This window comes from Ornithodoros turicata, unplaced genomic scaffold (genome assembly GCF_037126465.1).
Source record: "Ornithodoros turicata isolate Travis unplaced genomic scaffold, ASM3712646v1 Chromosome120, whole genome shotgun sequence".
In the NCBI taxonomy this organism is placed as follows: domain Eukaryota; kingdom Metazoa; phylum Arthropoda; class Arachnida; order Ixodida; family Argasidae; genus Ornithodoros; species Ornithodoros turicata.
This window is the reverse complement of record NW_026999302.1, coordinates 65-22,909: the sequence shown is the minus strand read 5'-3', so window position 1 is coordinate 22,909 and position 22,845 is coordinate 65. Positions and strand designations below refer to the sequence as shown.

Here is a 22,845-nt window from a genome sequence, read left to right as displayed (position 1 = left end):
TCTTCTGAGAGTATGTACTTGACAGCAAGGCTACACATCTTATCTTATTGCGAAAAATCGCAAAAGATCCACTCAAATATGTCACTAAACAGCCATCCCGAAACAAAAAAAAAAAAAAAATGGAGACATGCACATGACATAGTGGGAATTTAATGATGAAAGATGAAAGCCACTGAAGAGGTTAGCCAGCTGTTGAACTCAAACCCACATTCTTCTGAACATGAATTGTACATAGTACGAGCATCGAGTATCCCCCTCTAATAAAGTGTTTCTACCCCACTAGGCGATTGAAGAGGAGTATGCGAGACGTAGAGAAGAGATGGAAGAAAGACACCGCAGAGATGTGGAACAGGTGAATTCAAAGCACCCTCCTCTTTTGACAGTTATACCCTAAACTTTCGGCCACCACAGAGAAGGGGTAAAGATTCATGGCCAGTATAGAGCCAGGTTAAAGCAACACCCGAAATTCTATAGAAGGTCCGTGGTATCCAGGAGGTCCAACGGTCAAGCCTTTTTTTTTTATATTCACAGGCTTTCACGTAGAAAGGTAGACTACTAGTTAAATCTTGTGAATATTAAACAATATTTAATCCGCTCCTTCCTGCTGTCCTCTCTCCATTCGTCCACGACTGTACGCCGCTCATAGTCACAGTTGCTTCGCGGCACTAACATGGGATGAAAAAAGTAAACAGGGCTTCACTGTTCCACTTCCTGCATACCGTTACTATAGTGGACGCTGGCTGTTTCTTCACTTTCCACTGAAGTTCAGTGATCGACGCTTAGCTTCCGGGATATCGTCATACCACAAAAGAACCATACTCTAAATGTTGTCAGCACTCTGGAAGTCTATTCACTATCTCTGGGAACTAACAGGAAATAGGAAAATTTGGTCTCACTCCCTGAGAAGCGTCCTGTATGTCTATGAACTTATGAACTATATGAACATAGAGACACATCTACGTGATATTTACCAAAATTAGGATTACCGTCAGCGATAAGAACAAGTAGTGAATTCTTTCTCGCTTGCGCATGTCCTTTCGCAGCACTTGGCTCAGTGCAAATATCGTTCGCTACAGCTGGTTTGGTCTAGTTTAATTGTCTGTGTTCTTCTTTCAGATCCAGCGATCACGACGCGATCCCACTTGCGTTATCCTTTGACAGTTTGAGGCGAGCACGCTCTGCTCTCTGTGAACTATTCAATCAGGAAATACTCAGGCAGCACTGTTATGTTGGTATTGGTTGTGCGACTGCTTGGTCTTGCCCCTGTTGCACTGGGATAGTTCGTATGGCGATATTGATCCAGTTTGGCTACTGCAGCCCGGCTCAGTTTGGATCAGTATCGCATGCCGTCACTGAACTCTGCCATTGCCAAGATGGTTACGATCACGCAAATCTTTACCATAATTTCGTTAACTTTTACCTGCAACGTACCCAGTGTCAGCCATGGGTGTTCTAGCCCACGCACGAGAATCACTTTAAACTTTGTACAAAAACATTGCTGGGTTACTAGACGCCCGATGAGTTACTAGACTTCGTAATGCAGCCTTTAGGTTTGTGTTTTTAATTCTCAGTGAATATTTTTTTTGTTAAGGTATGTTCTTTACATTATCTACTATTGTGTGGAAGAGCCTGCTCGTTCCCTACTTCACCTCCGGTGCTTAATATTGTCTATGTTTATGACTGCCGGTGAAAATACATCTTGAAATTAAAAAAAAGAAAAAAAGACCAAGCCTTTTATTCATACAATTCGCAACATGAATGCATTGGTGTGGCTTTGTGCGCCATCTGTTGGCAATCAGAGAGGTTGTCACACGGTTCATTTGTCCCTTACTTGTCCACCGAAATCGATCTTTTGTTTGGGGCGGAGGTGCCCTGTTGGGAAACGGTGTTATATATTTATGGAACCACGTTTATTATTTCCTGTATTAGTAGTCGAGTTGTATTGTGCAATCTGAGATATTTCAGCGGGTGATATTTCAGAAAACCGTGAGGAGTGTCCGTCTTCCTTTTCATCGTCATCGCGCACTTGTGAATTTCATCTGCCAGTCTCCTAGGCAACCATCATCCCGAATGAGATCGTAATCTCACATCGTTTACTGAAAGCGGGAGGTGTACGCCTTTTTATCACACTTACGCACTGCACAATTGTCACAAAAAAGTCCTACGCTTCATATTTCAATCAAAAGGGGGGAGAGAACGATACAATTCGGGACGATAGTTGGCTACATGTGCATGCTATGCATCCCTGTATGTGCATGCGATGCATGCACATGCTATATGTGCTATGCTACATGTGAATGCTATGCGGTGAAGTTCATCTTAAATGTGGGACAAGTGTCTGGTAATATATGGTGTTCGACGAACATCCTGTGTACACGTAAGCCGACCGACGATTGGTTCTTTAAACTTTCGTCGGTCCGGCGACGAAATCCTCAGAGGGAGATCTATTTCACCACTTCAAGGATGTGAGCACTGGAGGAGGGATGTGTACTATAACCGTTTTCACACCTTTAAATGTGCAATAACGTGCATGGCGCACACCCCTTTTTTGGTGTAATCTTGCTAATTTCATAATAGAGTACAGTTTAGCACGAGCACTCTCTCTTCGCATGTTTTCTGTTCACAAAAAAAATCATTCTTTCAAAACCTCAGCATTGTTGAACAGTACACGTGCTCGATGATCGGTAGCGATGCATATGGGCATTAACACGCCCCTACGTTATCCCTGACATAATGAAGACAATGTTTGCGCTGACACGCAGTAGAAATATGGATGAACGATAACGAAGATGAAGATTCCGGCAGTGCTGTGATCCTACGGTCGTGGATGGATTCAGATGATGTCAGGAGCAGTTCCGGAAGGGTTCGGATGTGGATGAGGTCAAGGGAAGAGCAAATGATTCATCGATGGAGACGGCAGTTTATTTGGAGTAATCTACACCACGTCTCACAGAGACATGCCTTAAGTTGACTTCCAGAATATCTTCGCAAAGCCACGCTTCTCCCTTTAAAAGAACGTGGCGTGTGTTGCGTCATATCCCGCCCACATGGTGACGTCAAACTAATAAGCAGTAAACACTCATGACTTCGGCGGAAACTTACTTTTCGAATAATGTATGAATCACATCGTCAGAAACTGATGTGTGAAGATCCATCCAATCGCAAGTCGTAAAACTCCCGCAGATGACAACCAAGATGACAACGGAGCAGAACATTCCAGAGATGGCAGTGAATGTCTTACGGTTCCCAGGAAAGTGGGGATGATTAACAAACACAAAGGCTGAGCACGCTTTCCTTTCTTCTGGAAAGTAGTCAACTTTTTTCCCGTATGGGGAATCCAACCCCTAATGGACATTCTCCGTAAATGTAGTGCAAAAGTGACCCCTTTTCACGTGCGCACCTCAATGGACATTGTGAGTTAACTCTGGCTTTCTTACTTTGGGCATTCGCGGAAGATGGCCTCGAGTAAATTATAGGTTCGGGCAAGCCGCATTGCTACTGTATTCCAACTCTTCAATGCTTCGACACTGCGCTTATTTCGAACCAGAAAGCAAAGTAGCCCATAAGGCTTCCCAGACTTGCTTACATAAAGCACCGAGCTCGGAAACAAAGACGCCGCAAAGCGCATGTAAAGACACTTCCGTGCGAGACTTCTTGTTCTCTAGTACAGCTTCACCTTGAAGTGACTTATCTCCAAAGGATTAACGCTATTGGGAGAGGTGGGTGGGCTACAGAATGCACTTTTGCTTAAGTTACAGTCATAATAGTCGAGGTTCGTGTCGGTTTTGTCAGCCTCTAGTGACGTAGCCTTCAGCAGAAGGTAAAGGGGTAAAAAACGCCATTCTCTGACTCATAGGATCTAAAAGCGACCAGCGAGCGGGAAAAGAATTTGCGTGCACTGAAGAAGTAATATAAGCAGAAATTTTATTTTATAATGTCAATGAGCGGTGTCCTACCCTGACAAAAATTGTTTTGGAGTTTCTGATTAGCCTGTGATGAGTTCTTAATGAATCACCAAAAATACAACAGAATTGCAAGGTCTAATGTATTTTGATATCGCATTATTATTAACAACCTTACAGAATTTTTACATGAACTTTTTAATGAGTGATATACGTACTATTTTTATTAGTATATGATGGGTGTCAGATTAGTATACGTGCATTTCTGATGACCATGTTGTGTGGCCATAGTGCCTACACTGCATGTGTCCATGACATGTGACATGTCTTCTAATCCCCAACAACACACTGTCATCCCAGGGATATCCTAAGAGCATCAGGCATGGACTAGGGTGACATCCCCAGGAGGGTGAATGTGATCCTCAAATCATCCTCAACATGTCATTTTGGCAGTAATATAGCATCCCCTCGGTATCCTCAGAGCGTCATCAGATGCTACGTGAGGACAACTTTAGAACAGTGTCAGAGGACTTCAAGGATGAACCAGTACTTTTATTTTAGTTTTTATGTGTTGACACCTTGAACCGATATCAATTTTTTTTATTGCGCAGAAAACAGTTGCATACTGATCCCATACATATTGGTTAACTATCGCAATAAAGTCGGGCTGTTCGTTTCTAACACATTCTATAGCAGACAATAAGCTCAGCGGTTTAAAAAGGAGGCAGAGAGAAATATAAAAGACATGGAAAAACCCATTCCGAAAGGTACTAGAATTTCCTTCCGAAGCGAAAACATGTACTATTTGTTGCTTGTTACGAGACCCTCCGTACATTCGACACTCCCGCTCGCCTGCAACACAAAACGAAATGTGTGCTGTCCATGTTCTTTCGATTACGCAAAGAAAAAATACTCGAAGCGAGGAGTTGGTTGAAGTATTAGCTCTGCATCACTGCAAAGTCTGTGTTTCTTACTCATTTTGTTTTGAGACATTCAGGTAGGACTTTTGAAAGTGATCGTGACCGTTCCCTCTTTTTTTTTTTTCTTCTCATTATTTAACTTGGTTTTCGTCGCTGCTGAGGTGTATTTTTGACGTTTTGCTCACCACACTGTTTTGCTCACCACAGACATTTTATAGCCCCAGATGCTTTATTATAAATTTGACATTTTAACCACAGTCGCTGCTCTTTGTGGTAAAATTCACGACGTGTAATCCAAAGAGCAGCGACCGTGGTTAAAATGAGAATGGTTAGATTTCAAAAACTGCAGCTGCTACACAGAATAAACTGCCACGGTGTAGACACCCCATTTAATTGTTACTCCTGCTTTTGTTGTCCACGTCCCATTTCTTTTGGACTTCTTTCGCGAAGTTCCCCAGTCTGAGTAATTCATAAACAGTTGGTGCTATTGGAGAGGAGCCTTGTTATCGCCAAAGATGAGTTGTGCAGTGAGTGGCTTATTTGCATATCCTCACTATTTAAATAAATATCTGAGCGTTTGAATTTTTACTTTGGACATTTTTGGGTAAGTACCTGGGCCTGCTTGCACAAGACTTCTGCTAACGTCCTAACCTTGAAGAATTCCCTTTAGTGCAGCCTTGCTAGTGCATGTGTCACATGCTGCTAACATAAACTTTCCTCTCAGCGAAATGCACTGCCAGAGCTGTGTCAAAGGAAATGCCTCAAGGTTAGCATCCTAGCAGAAGTTTCGTGCAAGCGGGCCAGGACCTTCAGCAAAAAAAAAAAAAAACAAATATTCTGAGAACGAATTGCATTGACACTCAGTGACTTTTTCGAGTTATTATTTTTACTCTGTTTGCATATCTCTTGCTTGAAGCATTGTAGAAATGTGCTCTTTGCATGCCTTCACAGTAAACTTTTTACACTTTTTTTGTATAAATGGCTTGTCCCATGGCGCACACATTTTGGTGTTGCCTTTACACTCAAATGATGGGTGTTTTCTAATACACCCTTTAGTTAAGAGTATTCCGAATAAAACACTGTTATAATGGGTGTTTGAAAACGAAAGCACCCCTAAAAGGGGAGTATTCTATTAAAAACACCTTTGATGGTGGAATTATTTGCTAGCAAATATTCCCTCGCAAGTAGTGTAATAGAAGCTTCCGCGGCAGCATACCGAGACCACTGGCCGAGACATACAGTTTCGACGTTCTTGCTTCTATGCCAACCAGCACCGTGAGCACGGCAGACTTCCAGCTGTTGTTCCATGGTAGAACCTAAAACGGAGTGCAATGCCTTGCAGGCACGCCCCGTTAGCTTGGTAGCACTGTGGGACCAACCTGAGTGCAGAGAGACCTCGGGCACCCTCAGTAGCCTATATTGGCTTGTCGGATGGATCATATACTGAAATACAATTTGTTTCGGCATGTTCCTTACATGTGGTGGGGCGGGAAACGTTTATAACGGTGACAGGAATGTGTTTTTGCAATTAACATCCACGCTTGCAACGAGTCAAAGATATAAGCTAAATTTCTAACATCCCTCCCTGTCCAATACAGTGGTTTTAACTCAGGTTATCGTCTATAATGCGATTACTTGATGAGCGGAGCTGTGACACCAGCATAATTTTTATCTCGCGAAATAAACACCATTTTTAACACCTTATTCCCAATTCAAATGTGGTGTAAAAAGGTGTATTTGACGGTAAACACCTGTTTGAACACCTCACTCTACACCCTTAATGATCGACAGATAAAATCGATCGACAGATAAAACGTGGTGTATGTGGATATTACACCTTTAGTAATGCTCTTTTTTTGCACTCTTTGCGGAATAGAACAGAGTGTTTTTATAAGGTTATATGTTCTTCATGGAAGGGGAGCCTTAACTTGACGAGAACAGAATTAAAGTATTTTTCTTTGTCTAAAAAAGAGCGATGACTTGGTATACTGGAATAAACAGAAAACATTCGCTAATATCCTTCTTGGAGATGTACCGGCGTGAGCGTGGTTCGTTGAGCTCCTTCAAGTTGATGACTGTGTGACATATGTAGCATCAAACACTAAGAACCGTAAAATTTTCAAGCATATCTCGTTCAACATGATATCAATACAATAACATGTCTTAGGGTACAACTTGGGGGGAAAGATGTAATGCAAAGTCGGCTTACTAAACGAAGTCCGCTCGTACGCCTATTAGTTTTTGCTGCACCGGAAGCAGGTAGAGGGAGGGGCGATGTTTTTCTCCGTTTATCTATTCATTTTTCTTTCTTTTTTCTTTCTGCAATGCTTCTGCAATGCCTCAAGAGCTTCCGCAGACCATAAACTACACACTCCAGAGCGCTTTCATTGCCGCATGTATAGTGCTAAAAATATGCAGTTTCTTTCTCTTCATCCTGAATTTGAAGAGAAATTCTATAATCAAACTCATCAATTTCTCCTTCCCCTTGCTTATCTTTTTCCAGTTTTTCTTCTTCTTTTCTTTCTCTTCTTTTTTGTTACCACATAACGCCCCGTTGTTCTCGTAAATGTAGTCTTTGGGCAATCCCAAAATTTCCTTCTGACCTCCCAAATAAAACTCCATTCCGCCATTTTCAATAGTCTGTTCAGCGAAATCTTCGGAAATTGACCTGACTCATATGCAAAGGCTATGTACAGCACGAGATAGTGTGGCCGTTGAGTTTGACATCTGGATCTTGTCAGCTAAATTCCGCAGTTGGAAAGCACAATCAAGCCACACTTCAGCAAGAGGAAATCCTATCGTGTTGATTGGGAATCGGCAAATGGAATTGTAACCGGTAAAGGAACATATCTTTTCCTACGTAGTTACAGAGTATTCGTCCAAACTACATTCAGGAGGCACCAATCATTGTGCCTGCTGGTTTCGTTGTGATCTCTGACAACGAGTTTCCCCATCACGTCTTCCCAAAGTGTGTAAAAATCACTCTCTGCCATATGTGAAACCATGTGCATGGCACTGCACCGCTTTATATATATATATATATATATATATATACGCTGTGCCGATGAGAGCCAAGAAGCTCGAAACGGCCGTCCACAGCTGGGATTGTGGCACGCTTGAACTGTAAACATATGCCTCACGTGCAGCCATGGAGCATTTGCTCATTTTTGTTTTTGTATCTGTACTTACTGGCTTTGCACTGCGGCCTCCAGAGGTGTTGCTAACACCCTGGAACATTGATGTCTTGCAGAGACACAGTGTTTGTGCCGACCCAAGAGCGTGTCACATCCCTACGCTGTGCCGATGAGAGCCAAGAAGCTCGAAACGGCCGTCCACAGCTGGGATTGTGGCACGCTTGAACTGTAAACATATGCCTCACGTGCAGCCATGGAGCATTTGCTCATTTTTGTTTTTGTATCTATATATATATATATATATATATATATATATATATACAGGGTGTCTCAGAAAACGTGTCATTGAATTATAATAAAAAAAAACTACGCCACCTAGAATCATGCGGTCAACAGCATTTGTTCTTATTAGGTTTTTGCCACCTCCTAATGTAAATGTCATGTACTCCAAGTTTAATTATGTAAATATTTGCGAACTGAACTCGGAAATTTGCCAAGTGAAGGTCACTTTTTTATCCCACCAATATGAAGAGCGTGCCAAATTCACTCAAATTCACGATAATTGACAGTGATATTCACGAGCTATCCCATCGGAAAAACTAGCCGAATATGATGCTTTTCGGGGCACCGGACCATAACGCGCGATGACTTTTTGAGCGCAATCGCTCTCAGTACGACGAAAGGAGGTTCCAAAGCCAGCCCACAGAATGATAGTAGAAAAAGTAGCAGTTCCTAAAATTGGGAGAGGGAAAGCATTATCCCAGGGAAAGTCGGACGTGATAAGCCGTGCCTGTTTTATATCTGTCTGCGATGTCGGGAAGGGTTGGGTTTCCAACCTCCTTTCGTCGGACTGACAAAGATTGCGCTGAAAAATTCATCGTGCGCTATTCTGTGCGACCTCCGTAGAGCATGATGTTCGGCTATTTTTCCCGATGGGATAGCTCCTGAATATCCCTGTCAATTATCATGAATTTGACTAAATTAGACACGTTCTTCACATTGATAGGGTAAAAAAGTGACCTTTACTAGGCAAATTTCCGACTTAAGCTCGCAAAAATTTACGTAATTAAACTTACGTTACACGACATTCACATGAGGAGGTGGCAAAAATCCAGTAAGAACAAATGCCCTTGACCGCATGACTCTAGGTGGTGTAGTTTTTTAATTATAATTCAATGACACGTTTACTGGGACACCCTGTATATATATGGCAGAGAGAAATATATATAGAACAGAAATATAGAAATACTATAGAGAAATATAGAAGAGAAATATATATAGAACAAAAAAAGACGCGGAAACATATTTTAGGGAAGTTACAAACACTAGTTTATTACATAGGGAGACGTTGAAAAATAAAATGGGCAATGGGTCTACGTTTCGACAGTGGCACTGTGTTGGTCAGGACAAAATATGCGTAGGTGGTTACAGGTTACTTAAATAGGTTTGGTACATGACGTCATAATCGGTACGGGCAAGCCACAGGCGTTTGTCAGTGAGTCAGATTCGGGAATATTCGAGAAGGTGAAGTCCGGGTGGTGATGTCACCTACGGCGAATGACATCACCACCCGGACCGACATGGAAGGCCATGGCACTGGTCCGAACCTTCCCATCCACTGGTTTGGAAACACGTATTCGAGAGAGGCGCGGGCTGGGCTAGAGCTGTGTGCGGGAGCGCCATCGTGCTGAAATATCGTGCGAGTGGGAGGTTGGCGCAGAACTCTTCCACGGGGCCCTGAAGAGCTTCGTTTAGTTACCTCTCCGCGGTCAATATCCCATCAAGGAAGACAGGTCCAATCAGGGTCCCGTCGCAAATGCCGCACCAGTCGTTGAGGGACCATTTGTATTGATGATGGGACTTGCGAAGTCAATGGGGATTGGTGGTACTCCAATAATGAGTGTTGTGCAGGTTCACCTGCGCATCCTGGGAGAAGTTTGATGACGTTACTCAAATATTGCGCGTTATGGCCGACTGCGCGCAAAAGCCAGTTGGCATAGTGCAACCGGTTTTCCAAGTCCCCTTGTCGCAACTCTTGACCCAGGTGAACGTGGTAAGGATGGAGGCAGGCCTCTTTTGCTACCCTCCACACCGTCGACAACTGAACGCCACTCTGACTGCTGGCCTCGCACATGCTGGCTAGAGGGTGTGCCTCAAAGAACGCCAGGATGTTGGTTCGAACATCGTCTGAAGGCATCGATGACCTACGACGCTTTCGGGAAAAAACGACAAATCCTTTTAGCGTCTCGTACTGACGAACAATCGTCGCCGGGCTTTGTCTTCTGCCGGGATGCCACATCTGAAAAATCTTCTTATTGCTCCGCGCAGCACCTAGGGCAAGCACCATGTCAGCTCTCTCTTGGTTGGAATAGGGCAGTATTTGACCCGCGGAGTACCCAACAAGGAATTCGTGCACGGGGACGAAAGTGACAAAAAATCAAGGTGCTTCGGTTGAAAGATAACATTCCTTGTCCCGTACTTTCAATTGGATTACGGCGAAAGAGGAAAAAACACGACAGAATCAAACAAACAATAAAAAGATAAAGCCCCGCGTTGTCATCGTCACGCGCTCTTATCGTCTAGCAGAGACGGCACCATGCCAGAATGATAGATAAGAGTGTAGGCGGAATGGATCGCATATTTTCTTTTTCGTTAAGTGGACGTGGGAGGGCGCTGCGATCGAGCGCTCTTTTGGCGTGACGGAAACATGCTCCATCTAAGTTTCGGAAGTCCGGGCTGCAGTCGTTAGAGCTAGGGTGTTGCAAGCCAATGGATTCGTTTTCTCATGGTAGCACCTACAACCTTACCTCAAATTAATTTCCGCTACTTAATTAATTAATTACGGTACAGAAATACACTGAAACACTTTAGGCTACTACTAATACCTTAGAGTAGGTTTCATTGTGATGCAATGAGCCGTTTTTTTTATGGTGGGGTTCGAGTTCAATGAAACATCCTATATATATATATATATATATATATATAATTGAAGAAAAATAGCATAGGCTCTTTGGCTGCACGTTGAACATATGTTTATAAGTCCCAAACGTCGCAACACCAGCATTGGACAGCTGTTTCGGCCTTATTGGGCCTTCATCAGCAATGCGTAGGTGGGCGACGTTTGAGCGAGTGGCGTCGGAAGGTCACGTGGAACGTGATGTCCTCCCGTCAGGGTGAGTGACTCACCTCTGAAAGCCCAGTGCGAAGCCAGTAAAGTATTAATTGAAGAAAAATAGCATAGGCTCTTTGGCTGCACGTTGAACATATGTTTATAAGTCCCAAACGTCGCAACACCAGCATTGGACAGCTGTTTCGGCCTTATTGGGCCTTCATCAGCAATGCGTAGGTGGGCGACGTTTGAGCGAGTGGCGTCGGAAGGTCACGTGGAACGTGATGTCCTCCCGTCAGGGTGAGTGACTCACCTCTGAAAGCCCAGTGCGAAGCCAGTAAAATATTAATTGAAGAAAAATAGCATAGGCTCTTTGGCTGCACGTTGAACATATGTTTATAAGTCCCAAACGTCGCAACACCAGCATTGGACAGCTGTTTCGGCCTTATTGGGTCTTCATCAGCAATGCGCAGGTGGGCGACGTTTGAGCGAGTGGCGTCGGAAGGTCACGTGGAACGTGATGTCCTCCCGTCAGGGTGAGTGACTCACCTCTGAAAGCCCAGTGCGAAGCCAGTAAAGTATTAATTGAAGAAAAATAGCATAGGCTCTTTGGCTGCACGTTGAACATATGTTTATAAGTCCCAAACGTCGCAACACCAGCATTGGACAGCTGTTTCGGCCTTATTGGGCCTTCATCAGCAATGCGTAGGTGGGCGACGTTTGAGCGAGTGGCGTCGGAAGGTCACGTGGAACGTGATGTCCTCCCGTCAGGATGAGTGACTCACCTCTGAAAGCCCAGTGCGAAGCCAGTAAAGTATTAATTGAAGAAAAATAGCATAGGCTCTTTGGCTGCACGTTGAACATATGTTTATAAGTCCCAAACGTCGCAACACCAGCATTGGACAGCTGTTTCGGCCTTATTGGGCCTTCATCAGCAATGCGTAGGTGGGCGACGTTTGAGCGAGTGGCGTCGGAAGGTCACGTGGAACGTGATGTCCTCCCGTCAGGGTGAGTGACTCACCTCTGAAAGCCCAGTGCGAAGCCAGTAAAGTATTAATTGAAGAAAAATAGCATAGGCTCTTTGGCTGCACGTTGAACATATGTTTATAAGTCCCAAACGTCGCAACACCAGCATTGGACAGCTGTTTCGGCCTTATTGGGCCTTCATCAGCAATGCGTAGGTGGGCGACGTTTGAGCGAGTGGCGTCGGAAGGTCACGTGGAACGTGATGTCCTCCCGTCAGGGTGAGTGACTCACCTCTGAAAGCCCAGTGCGAAGCCAGTAAAGTATTAATTGAAGAAAAATAGCATAGGCTCTTTGGCTGCACGTTGAACATATGTTTATAAGTCCCAAACGTCGCAACACCAGCATTGGACAGCTGTTTCGGCCTTATTGGGCCTTCATCAGCAATGCGTAGGTGGGCGACGTTTGAGCGAGTGGCGTCGGAAGGTCACGTGGAACGTGATGTCCTCCCGTCAGGGTGAGTGACTCACCTCTGAAAGCCCAGTGCGAAGCCAGTAAAGTATTAATTGAAGAAAAATAGCATAGGCTCTTTGGCTGCACGTTGAACATATGTTTATAAGTCCCAAACGTCGCAACACCAGCATTGGACAGCTGTTTCGGCCTTATTGGGCCTTCATCAGCAATGCGTAGGTGGGCGACGTTTGAGCGAGTGGCGTCGGAAGGTCACGTGGAACGTGATGTCCTCCCGTCAGGGTGAGTGACTCACCTCTGAAAGCCCAGTGCGAAGCCAGTAAAGTATTAATTGAAGAAAAATAGCATAGGCTCTTTGGCTGCACGTTGAACATATGTTTATAAGTCCCAAACGTCGCAACACCAGCATTGGACAGCTGTTTCGGCCTTATTGGGCCTTCATCAGCAATGCGTAGGTGGGCGACGTTTGAGCGAGTGGCGTCGGAAGGTCACGTGGAACGTGATGTCCTCCCGTCAGGGTGAGTGACTCACCTCTGAAAGCCCAGTGCGAAGCCAGTAAAGTATTAATTGAAGAAAAATAGCATAGGCTCTTTGGCTGCACGTTGAACATATGTTTATAAGTCCCAAACGTCGCAACACCAGCATTGGACAGCTGTTTCGGCCTTATTGGGCCTTCATCAGCAATGCGTAGGTGGGCGACGTTTGAGCGAGTGGCGTCGGAAGGTCACGTGGAACGTGATGTCCTCCCGTCAGGGTGAGTGACTCACCTCTGAAAGCCCAGTGCGAAGCCAGTAAAGTATTAATTGAAGAAAAATAGCATAGGCTCTTTGGCTGCACGTTGAACATATGTTTATAAGTCCCAAACGTCGCAACACCAGCATTGGACAGCTGTTTCGGCCTTATTGGGCCTTCATCAGCAATGCGTAGGTGGGCGACGTTTGAGCGAGTGGCGTCGGAAGGTCACGTGGAACGTGATGTCCTCACGTCAGGGTGAGTGACTCACCTCTGAAAGCCCAGTGCGAAGCCAGTAAAGTATTAATTGAAGAAAAATAGCATAGGCTCTTTGGCTGCACGTTGAACATATGTTTATAAGTCCCAAACGTCGCAACACCAGCATTGGACAGCTGTTTCGGCGTTATTGGGCCTTCATCAGCAATGCGTAGGTGGGCGACGTTTGAGCGAGTGGCGTCGGAAGGTCACGTGGAACGTGATGTCCTCCCGTCAGGGTGAGTGACTCACCTCTGAAAGCCCAGTGCGAAGCCAGTAAAGTATTAATTGAAGAAAAATAGCATAGGCTCTTTGGCTGCACGTTGAACATATGTTTATAAGTCCCAAACGTCGCAACACCAGCATTGGACAGCTGTTTCGGCCTTATTGGGCCGAGTTGGCCGAGCCGGCCTTATTGGGTGAGTCACTCACCCTGACGGGAGGACATCACGTTCCACGTGACCTTCCGACGCCACTCGCTCAAACGTCGCCCACCTACGCATTGCTGATGAAGGCCCAATAAGGCCGAAACAGCTGTCCAATGCTGGTGTTGCGACGTTTGGGACATATAAACATATGTTCAACGTGCAGCCAAAGAGCCTATGCTATTTTTCTTCAATTAATACTTTACTGGCTTCGCACTGGGCTTTCAGAGGTGAGTCACTCACCCTGACGGGAGGACATCACGTTCCACGTGACCTTCCGACGCCACTCGCTCAAACGTCGCCCACCTACGCATTGCTGATGAAGGCCCAATAAGGCCGAAACAGCTGTCCAATGCTGGTGTTGCGACGTTTGGGACTTATAAACATATGTTCAACGTGCAGCCAAAGAGCCTATGCTATTTTTCTTCAATTAATACTTTACTGGCTTCGCACTGGGCTTTCAGAGGTGAGTCACTCACCCTGACGGGAGGACATCACGTTCCACGTGACCTTCCGACGCCACTCGCTCAAACGTCGCCCACCTACGCATTGCTGATGAAGGCCCAATAAGGCCGAAACAGCTGTCCAATGCTGGTGTTGCGACGTTTGGGACTTATAAATATATATATATATATATATATATATATAGCTGAAATGAAAATTGAAACACAGACTACGAAGGTACGGGAAGCAAGAAAAAAGGGATAATTTATTTACATTTAAGATACTTGGAATGCTAAAAGGGTTGTCGACGTTTCGACAGTGGCACTGTCTTCGTCAGGACAGTGCCACTGTCGAAACGTCGACAACCCTTTTAGCATTCCAAGTATCTTAAATGTAAATAAATTATCCCTTTTTTCTTGCTTCCCGTACCTTCGTAGTCTGTGTTTCAATTTTCATTTCAGCTGCATATATTCGCGGTCGTCCGAACCCCATTCACCAAGTATATATATATATATATATGCCAATCCCGAACGATGCGCAGCTACCCAGGGCCGACGAGCCGCAAACACGGCGAAACACGTGTCCTCTGGTGCTGTCGCATCGTTCAATGAGTATCTGTTTCTCTACGTGCAGCCATAGAAGCCATTTTAATCTGTAAGTTTGAATTTCAAACACGTCTAGCATCATTTACTTATTATTTTTTTAATGGCTTTTCCCCCTTTTTTATAATTCACTGGCTTGCACTGTGGCATTGAGGAGTGCTCAGTCACCCTCCCAGGTGTATATCACTCGCTGAGTGACCCCTGGTTTGCCAATCCCGAACGATGCGCAGCTACCCAGGGCCGACGAGCCGCAAACACGGCGAAACACGTGTCCTCTGGTGCTGTCGCATCGTTCAATGAGTATCTGTTTCTCTACGTGCAGCCATAGAAGCCATTTTAATCTGTAAGTTTGAATTTCAAACACGTCTAGCATCATTTACTTATTATTTTTTTAATGGCTTTTCCCCCTTTTTTATATATATATATATATATATATATATATATCGGGTGTCTCAGTTAAATCCCCGGGCTAAATAATTCGCGAACCGGTCCGGTGCACCACTCGAATAACTTTCTTTTTTAGAAGTATCTTTCCAAAACTGCCTACAAGATGCGTACCGCGTGAATGAGCGGGAGGCGCCCATTATTTAAATAAAAATTCAAATGAGTTTCGTGAAAAAAGCTAACTTTTAAAGCAGGGCGCCGTCGGCATTAAAATGGGTACTACCCCTTCTGGGACCTTCAGTAGATACCTTTTAGAGAAAAATCTGCAACCGAAGCGGGTCATTTGTTGCAGAAATAAATTGGTTTCGGTTTACATATTTTTGTCGCGGCTGGTCGCGGTGAAGCGCAAAAGGACGCTCTTCCACTCCCGTATCCACCAATCAATTACGTGCTTACACCAATGAATTACACCAATGAATTACATCCTTTTGCGCTTCACCGCGACCAGCCGCGACAAAAATACGTAAACCGAAACCAATTAATTACTGCAACAAATGACCCGCTTCGGTGGCAGATTTTTCTCTAGAAGGTGTCCACTGAAGGTCACAAAAGGGGTAGTACCCATTTTAATGCCGACGGCGCCCTGCTTTAGAAGTTAGCATTTCTTCACGAAACTCATTTGAATTTTTATTTAAATAATGAGCGCCTCCCGCTCATTCACGCGGTGCGCATCTTGTAGGCGGTATTGGACAGATACTTGTAAAAGTTATTCGATTGGTGCACCGGTTCGCGAATGATTTAGCCCGTGGATTTAACTGAAACACCCGGTATATATATATATCAGGGATGGGCAGTATTTAAATACATCGTAGTTAAAATATTATTTACACGTATTTATATTTTGAATTGAAATACAGCCTAGAAAAACGTATTTATAATTACATTTCAATACCAATTTCCGGGTATTTATTCTTGTAAATACTTTATAAATAGTCCTGAATACAGAGAATACTAACTCATATCCTAAAATTGCCCTGCATCCACTTCCCTCGTCTGCCACTGCATCGTTGTATACTTGGCGGACCGTGTGGGACTCTGTGTGACAATGTCGAAAGCGATATGAAGCGCGTAAAGTGTCAAAGTCATCCAGGATACCTAGGGACTAAAGGTACCGGCTACCCTCGTTGTCGTCACATTGTTAGTTTCACCGCTGAACCTTACGGAACGTATTACTTGCAAGGTCTCACACATGGGTACACTGATATTTCGTCGAAATATGCCAGATGGCATCCAAATTTTTTGGCACCTCAGCGTACAGTCTCGTTCCAGAGTGGTGTCTTTTCTCCCAGCTACACTCACAAGCAGTCAAACAAATGAACATTTGCCGCTAGTAGCCATCTTAGCTCCGCACAGTGGCAAATGGTGTACTTCCGAAACTCGCTCACAATTGTAACATCACACCACAACACCTCCAGCCTGCAACCCGGACGAGCTTGCTAACGGTTTGAACGTTTGAACCACGCTCCCACTGGTAGCCTAGAAGCAGCGCAAGTCGCGTATCTTTATAAAAATCACAAAATACTGGATGTTGCAATGCGAAAACATGAAGAACGAAATTGATAAATTTCACATCGTGTTCAGTAACTATCATATTAAGGAACACGTTGTAAGTTTACGAAATGCAGCCGCAGTTGTGTACCGCGCAAGCGCAGTTGCAGGCGCGGAGGGTTCGCGCGTCTGCATTCTCGCAGGCAGCTCTCACAGGGATGAATATGGGACGACTTCCGATTGCTCGCTCCCGGAGATCCGGGGGACGACGCATGGGGATCAACTCATCCCGATGAGGCCGTGAGATGAAAACGGGATGATCTGGGAGTCATATGTGTTCGCTGGGGAACTCGTTTCAAGTTTAAACTTGAAACGCTTCAACGATGACATTGGCTCAGCTTGACTTGACGATGCATGAATGCCTCATGGTGCCCCCTAGCAGGCCTCAGAGACGGTCGCAGCCGTAATGCCTATCTAATTTGTGCGAATGGGCTTAGAAAATAAATGGACAAGGCAAGATGATATCATCAATAAATCAGAAAATTACGCCTCTGTCATCTCTTCATAAATCGTGTCTCTTGTGTTCGTAATGGTTCTGAACAAGAAGCCACCACTTGAAAAATGTGAATAGGACTTCAGCTCGTGCTTGTGAAGTGTTTTTGTTGTTTCTTGTATCGTCGACTGGTCATTCTAATTATAATTGCCGTGGCAGAGTTCAAATAAATTGCTTCCTACCGGAAGTGGCCCAGTTTGGTGGTTTCGTGCTCTCTGTGCGTAATTTTTCTCTGTGTTATGTTAGAAATTCCTGTTTCATCAGTGCTTCGCGAAACCGGATCGTCATGCGACGTTGTTGCGGAGTAGAAGTGCCTACGGTTTACCTGTTCAGAGTGATATGAGGGAGATATATAATGGGATGTTTCAAGGCTTATAGTGCCAGCTGTGTCACATCACTCTTCTTTTTGGTTGCAGCTGTGTAGCTTGTGGAAAAACGCTGTGTATGCGTGCAACAAACAGAGGCATCTAATGAAAAGATGCTGCATCTAGCTGCTGTTCGCAAGATGGATATAGCGCGTGTGTGTAGCTGCGGTTTTAAAGCTGTGTAGAACGGTTCTTGTGTTCGGGAGTGCGTCGAGATCTTTGATTCAGGTGGTTATAATGATTGGTTAACTTAGTTCACGATTCATTCAAATTGGTGCGTAGTTTCTTTATTTCCTTTCGTGCTATGTTCCAAGAGGCTTAGTGAAGGACAAAATTTAACTCTGGGAAATGCTAACCCAAAAAACGTTGTCCCAAACGTGGATTCACACATATCTGAGAAAATGTTCCCCACTAACACTTCTCTGATTGTAAAAAGAAATGCGCAATTGAGTAAAATGTGGTAATCAGCTATTAGCAGGTTCCTTTAATATGGTGGCATGAGCAAAGATTTGTTGCGTAACGAGAACACATGTTTTGCAGGAAAAAAAGAGAGAGGAAAACAACGAAATAGTATTTCAAACCAGCTGCACTCTGGTAATGTTTCCTCGCTTCTGGGTGGAACTTATATATGGACGTTATTGAAATGTTATCACTGTACACCCCATCTGCATAATAATGTGGTGTTCCTATCCCACCACTTTTGGGGGAAACATATATCATATGTTCTTGGCATACATGTGGACATAAACTGCGACAGAAAAAGCTATCAGTGCATTGATGTGTTCGATCATAGTCACGCATGAAACAATATTTTATGGCATGTGACTTTAACGCTGCAGCAGCAGCAAGATTCTATATACGCAATCTTATTTTTTCGTGGTGTGTCATACGAACCAGACAAACGAATAATTGACGATCAAACAATAGTAAAGTAAATTGACGTGAGCAGCACAGACGAAGCATCTAGAGCGGTATCACTGAAACAAAAGGACAAAGAAGCGAACCAGAAGAGAGCGAGCAGCTTACTGGACAGCAAAATTAGTGAAGAGCAAACAAAACGGTTATATGAATTGGCGAGCAAGGGACGTTGATCAGACGAGGTAACGGAATGGCCCGAAGGCTCGCTTTGAAAAGAACCGGAAGCCTGACTCGCTGCCTCAGAAAGATCTTCGGTTCTTCAATTCTTTCGTTTTATCGAGCTTGACAAGCAGCAGTGTACGTACGTGACCATGGTTTAACTTCATATATTGCATTTCGTGATAGACATTAAATAGAGAGACATAATCAATGGTCATCGTGAAAACTTCATTTGCAAGTGATTGATTAATTTCTTATGCAGTTGTCTCTTATGCTATCAATGTATTTTTTCTCCTCTGTTGTCAGATATGGCCATGATTGGTTAAGGTTTTTGTTGCTTTGGATATTGCTTTCCTTTGGATATTGCTTCTGAAGTGTAGCTGCAGCGACGGCAATTGAGGATGTTATGTGGGGTAGGGCAAGGTTGTCACCTCAGTAGCGTCCATCGTAACTGGTGAGAATAAAAGCCGCGCCATGCCTGTTCGGATGACCTTGTCAGATGGCCTCTTCGCATCATATTGTCAGGTGTTTTCAGGTATCCACCAGATTATTTACCTGTGTGCTTTAATGCGTATTTTGCATGAGAGCTGTACGGGCACAGCTTTGTAATACTGGCTTCGGATGCCTGCACGCTGTCAATAGCTTTTGCTTTTATGATGCGCTACAGCTGACTGCAGCTGAACTTGTGGGTGCAACCGAGGCATCATTCAAGTATCCGCTTTCTATACGCTGTAGGTGTACAAATAATGATGCTGGTGCTGAAACAGCTCATTTGCGTGTTCATCTTCATCAAAGAATATTCGATGCAGTGGCAGTGGAATACTTACAATCCCTTACCTTACAAAGAAACCAGGTGTCTTTCCAGAGCAGCACATCAGACAGATGGAGAGAATTCTTGAATATGGAACGATGATCAGCGACTATAAAAAGCAGTGCAAAAAAAAACTCTCTTTCTCACTCTAAATGGCCACCGAATGATATTTTGCTGCATAAATTAGAGTCTGGGGTCAATCGTGCTGAGCACGGGAGACTAGAGCCCTGCACGGGACCGGGCCACAGACCCGGCCCGCGAGCCGGACCGGGTTTGTTATTGGCTGTGCGTTCCGGATCGGGCCGAGCACGGGCCGAATATTTACGCCGGCTCCGCGGGACCTGCCGTGCCCGGGCCGACAGATATATTCCCGAGAGTCAGGCTCGGCCTGGTTACGCAGCTAATTCTTGTGCATATATTTGCCAAGACAAGCAAAGGACTCTGCAATATGCGTATGTTTCGACCGTCTGGAACATCCTCAAACCCACTTCATATTGCTCCTCACTCCCCATGTATTTCAAACCACGTTGGGAAAGCTTGGTGAAGTGGGTAAGGACTGGGAGAAGAGTTTGTCGACAGCATCCTGTCTACCTCCGCAAGGAATTGACAGTGTAATGATAACGCCCATACCCGCGTGGGTTCTAGATTTAATTTGGTCTCGTGCTGTTACGGTGTTCAACTGAAAGCACTTGTATCTCTGTTGCCTTGTCTTCTCTTTTTATAAATTGCCTTATAAATTTGTTTGATAAGCGTCAGAAAGGCGTACGTCACGGCTGGAAATACCAGGCCAGGGTCTACTCGCCGAGTCGCCGGGCCAGGCCGGGCTGTATTCGCTTTGACAGCGGGCCGGGCCAGACTGGGCCGCATGAAAATATGAAGGTCCGGGCCCGGGTTGGGTTATTTTACGATGCGTCCGGGCCGGGCTCGACAGGAGACGTCCGTGCCCCACACGCGCTGTGTCTTGCAGCTGTTTCTTCTTCTTTTGCATTAAAAATATTGCTTTAATGGTGATTTAAAGCCTTGAAGTCATAATTTTTATTACCTCATTCTCTCTGTACCCGTATATTTGATGTGTTACCCTTCCGTCTAAAAACCTCATTGAAATAGTTTATAGTTTACAGAGGTTTGCAAAAAGTAAATGAGCAGGTGGGAATTATGGTTAATGGAAACAGCACACGGTATGGGGACAACTTTGCAAAGTGCCTACAGGCGAAGCTCCAGTCACCTGATACAAACTCAACTTCCTCTCAAGTTTGGTATTTTGCACCTATCCCTCTCTTGCACTGACAGGTTTGATGCATGTAGCTATATATGGCCCTCTGTGTCACACGGCAACCAGTTGTTGTGCGAGTTTGCGTTTAAACATATTTCGGTTCTCCTTTCTTAAGAGTTAACTTAGACAAAAGTTAGAACGGGCACTTGTTCGGCTGGCCATGACAGCTCGGGGATTCCAGAATTTACTGCCTCCGGATGTTTTGCAAGACGCGTTGGAGGGACAGTTCAAGTAAAGAAACCGGACACTTCGACGCAACTATGTGTATGTACTCCGGGTTGTTCTCAACCCCTCTGCGTCGAGGCCAGACATGGCATTTTTGGGTTGGTCGCACCGTTTACGGTAACCCGATGCCACACGTTTTTCGTCCAGAATCTTTTGGGACCCGGATTCTGGGAATTGTCTCCAGACTCTGTCTTTTCGAAAGTGAAAATATATTATCGTTCTTTTTTATGTTAAGTGGCCAGTCGTGTTGGGTGGCAGGGGCGTGGTGACCCTTTTTCCCCGCCCAAGAAAAAAGGGACACCCCGTGAAATAAGGTTTTGGAAGCCCCGTTTAACGAGGTTATATAAGGAGATATATAGAAGAAATTGGGGGAGTCCGGTAGTCGATTTGGAAAGGACAACGCGAACGGGGTAGCAGGTGTTTTCCCACCGGGAAAGTTTGGGAAGAGTGGCGGCGGCCCTATCGTTTCTGTTTCAAGTAACGGTGTCGACGATCTGTTTGTAGTATCGAATGCAGGTTGCTGCATAGAAAGTAGTTGATTGGTGTGAAGTGTGCAAGAGTGTGTGACACGGCATGATGTCGAGGGAAACGCAGAAGACGCGCTGCCACAACAAGAAAACGTATCAGGCTCTTCGAAGTTTTTTCGGACTTCCCCACCCCTATACAGCTAAGTGATTTGGATGAGACTGGCGTAGTGCATTTTTGCAAGAGTACTCTGAGTTGTGGTTTTGATTGTGAATTTAAGAAGCCAGACCACATTGTGTGAATTTTGTTGGGCTCCTGTGTGACGATTGTGATTTCAATTTCATTAAGTGGAGAGTGTCGTTAGGCAGGGTTGTAGGATCGCAGAAGTGGAATGATTTAGCGTGCGATATATCTTCATTTTTCTGTTTGTCGTTCAGTAAAAGTGCAAGTTTCCTTGGTTGTTGAAAATGAGTCTGGGCTCATTCATTACCGCACTGGCCACAGTCCCTCCACTAGCCGGGTCCGAATCTATACATTGATCACGGGTGTAGGTTTCTTCCACTCATTCCGACCCGAACCCGTGACACTCTGATGAGAGTAGCTAGTTATTAGCTAGTTATTACTAATCTGCTGTCTTACAGTGGAACAAACTTCTTTCTTGAGCATGATGTTTATGTGTTCCTTCTCCCAGCCCTTTGCTTAGCCACATGATGCCGTTGTCAGCACCCTTGTGCTGTCTGTGCTAGTGTGCACTTCTCGTATCTGCAGGAATCCTGGGTAACCTCCCTCACAACAAAGTTCAAAAATGTGCGGCGCAAAATACACAATAATAGGAGAGTTGACTGGAAAAGAGTCAAGTATGGCAAGGAACTAAAGAAGAAGGCGGAAGACAGCGCCATTAATACCGAGGACAGCTCAAAAACTGAAGTGGTGCTTAAAAGACGGAAACTACACACAAGCAACATTGCAGTACGTAGCCTCTCTTCATATTGCACCTATTTCTACCTTTCTGCGTGGCTGTTGTTTTTAGGACCGTAACACACAACACAAGAGTGAATTGCGTACTCCTTCTTTTGCTAGGAAGCAAGTCGTTCCTTCATGGATGGGGAAAACTGCAACAGTGCTGCAGCTCATGAAGAATGGCTGATAAAAGAAGCTAAAAACTTCAATGGAGATGAAGAGCTTAT

At 44.7% G+C, this 22,845-nt stretch overlaps 1 protein-coding gene across 1 annotated transcript in view; it reads left to right on the top strand.

The window, feature by feature from the left end:
* LOC135371776 (atlastin-2-like) overlaps positions 1–1,725 on the top strand; it is a 56,670-nt gene extending 54,945 nt beyond the window's left edge. The window contains exons 12-13 of the mRNA XM_064605728.1: positions 284–352; positions 1,117–1,725. Coding sequence (XP_064461798.1) covers positions 284–352; positions 1,117–1,158 — 111 coding nt within the window. The 3' untranslated portion in view covers positions 1,159–1,725. The remainder of the gene's footprint in view (positions 1–283; positions 353–1,116) is intronic.
* The last annotated feature ends 21,120 nt before the right edge of the window (positions 1,726–22,845 follow it).